At 42.6% G+C, this 2418-nt stretch overlaps 1 protein-coding gene across 5 annotated transcripts in view; it reads left to right on the forward strand.

Annotated features, from left to right (window-relative positions):
- The window catches only part of LOC102197062 (single-stranded DNA-binding protein 3), a 35135-nt gene extending 33724 nt beyond the window's left edge, over window positions 1-1411 (forward strand). For 3 of the 5 annotated variants that reach the window (XM_005723703.1, XM_005723704.1, XM_005723705.1), the window contains one exon: window positions 913-1411. In XM_005723703.1, coding sequence (XP_005723760.1) covers window positions 913-1083 — 171 coding nt within the window. In that variant the 3' untranslated portion in view covers window positions 1084-1411. Of the gene's footprint in view, window positions 1-626; window positions 698-912 lie in introns of those variants that run through there. The other 2 variants (XM_005723706.1, XM_005723708.1) reach the window with 1 other exon arrangement.
- Window positions 1412-2418: the final 1007 nt, after the last annotated feature.

The raw sequence follows: 2418 nt of genomic DNA on the forward strand, positions 1-2418 counted from the left end.
TTTATTTATTTTTTTTAGTGGATTAATAACTTGTGTTCTGCTTGCATTGTAGCCGCTTACTAATCACATACAGTTCCCTCTGTATCAGTCAGTGATGTGATTGCAGTTGATTGACATAAATGTTTGCTGCGCTTGAGTATATGATAAATACCTGCATTTTATTTCATTTTAAAAATGTACTATATGACTAGAAGTGGCAGTATCTGTAAGCCTTGTGTTGCATAAACAACTGTAATGCTCTCTTACCTTTGGCCTGAAGAGCCACCGGGTGCACAGACTAGAACTCGAGCCAAGCCTTAATCACTCGATTCAGCTAATCAGTAGCGGGGCTGGGTATCATCTGAGTTAAACAGCTGCTGGATAAATGATCATTAAAACTGCTAAATATCTTTTTGAAAGCTAGGATTCATTTCAGTCCATACAAATCATATATGTACTATTCCCAGCCCTTATTAGACATACAGCAGAAAGTTCTGATTGCCTGAGTTAAAGCTTGGCTTCAACCATAGTCTGAGCTTCCTCTAGCTTTGCAGGGTGGGGTTTGAGCACCCTCTGGTGTTTAAATGTTGTCAGTGACATATCCACTCATCTGTGCCCTCCTCCCCCTTCCCTCTCTCTCTTTTCAGTATTCACCCAACATGACGATGAGTGTGTGATTTTATTTTCCTTTTTTTTGTATTTTCATTTATTTCTTTCCCCCTCTTTATTTTTTGTAACCTACACCTGATTTTTTTTTTTTTTCTTCTTCAACTGAATCCTTACTTCACCTTGGACTGGATCACTTCCCTTCCTCCGCCCACACACACCCTCTGTCCCCTCCTCAAACGGGGACCCACTACTACCCAACCCACCACCCCGTTTTTGTTTTTTTTAATTTTCCCCTCTTCTCACTCGGGAACTCTACGGCCACAGCCTTCTGGGACAGCCCTTGAGCATGCTGGGACTCTAATTAAGACGGGCCCTCCCGGCGCATGTAAGCTGGCTGCGGGTGTGAATAGGAAGCAGTCACAGAGCAACAGGAAGAGCCTCCTCTCTGACTCCGGCCCCAGCCTCCCTGGCTTCCTGTCAGGGTCTAGACAATGAGCGAGGGAAGGAGGACAAATGGAGAGAAAGGGGGAGAAAGGAGACTTGAAACACAGCCCTCCCCCTAATGACACAGTGTCAGGTCTCTCAGCAGCTGCCTGGAAGCGTCTCAACCACGACTTTGGATTTTATTATTATTATTTTTTTTTAATCATCGTCTTTTGATTTGTTGCTGTTCCTGATGGGGTTATCGGTGGGTCGGGAAGAACCGACCTTCGTGCCCCCCACATTGTTCTCCTTGTGTGTACATTTGTAACAGAGGTGTTGTGATGATCAGTGAACAGGATTTTCCTTTTTTGTGTATGTATTGTATCATTGCTATTTTTATTATTGTTATTAATGATTATTGGTATGATCATTTTAAGATTAGGTTCTAATTTTCTGTTGTTTGTAAGGGCACATTTATTATGATGAAGACAGTATACGTGCACACAAATCGGTAATTATTTGCTGTGTAACATGAGGCTCCGTGTGAGCACACTGCCCCCTGCAGGTAAGATTTTATTCCTCACGGTACTAATTGGTTCTTTGTTTTTGTTTTGTTTTTTGGAAGGTTGGCAACTTCCTTTTATAAGATCTAAAATTTTAACTTGTTGCTCAGTAACTCACACCCGAAGAAGAGTCTCCTAGGTTCCCTGCAGTAAAATGCACAGCTCTATTTATTTATGTACTTTTAATTTGTCTTATGAATCATTGTTCCTTTTTTTTAAGTGTTATCCCTGTTTTTTTTATTATTATTTCTTTCTGCAGAACTAGTAGCAACTGTGTAAATATGCAGATCCACTCAGCAGCATCTTCTTATCTCCATCATTAGACCCCCCCTCCATCCATCCCGAAAGGTGCTGACGTTATCACGAGTCCAGTTTGACCACACTCACACCGCTCCCACTAATGCTTCCCACTGTTCACTCTGTCATGTACATACGTAACATGTTAGTCTGTCTGCTGACCTGTAGTGAACACTTGGATCGTTTTCATTTGCCGATGAGGTCCCCCACACACTGTGATGTCCGTCTGCACTTTGCGGGCGCTTGCTTTCACACACCGCTCATTTTAGCTTGCAGGTGTTTTCGTTCGAATATGTGCTGTCCTTCCTCTTTTTATTTACGGTTGCTTGTGGTGAAATGGCTTCTGGCCATCTGCTGATCGGATCAACGGTGTTTTTTCTTTATTTTGGAGAATGGCAGGTTAGGAAGCAGCAATGGCATTGTTCTGTTGACTGTAGCGAGTGGCCTCCCTTCCATTTGCTTCCCTATTCTCACCTCTCTAATAGGCCAGCATTGACACACAAGACACTCAGTCACACACCACCCCTCTCTGATATATATATATATA

The sequence above is a fragment of the Pundamilia nyererei genome, unplaced genomic scaffold (assembly GCF_000239375.1).
Source record: "Pundamilia nyererei isolate P.nyererei 1_Seehausen unplaced genomic scaffold, PunNye1.0 scaffold00010, whole genome shotgun sequence".
Lineage (NCBI taxonomy): Eukaryota > Metazoa > Chordata > Actinopteri > Cichliformes > Cichlidae > Pundamilia > Pundamilia nyererei.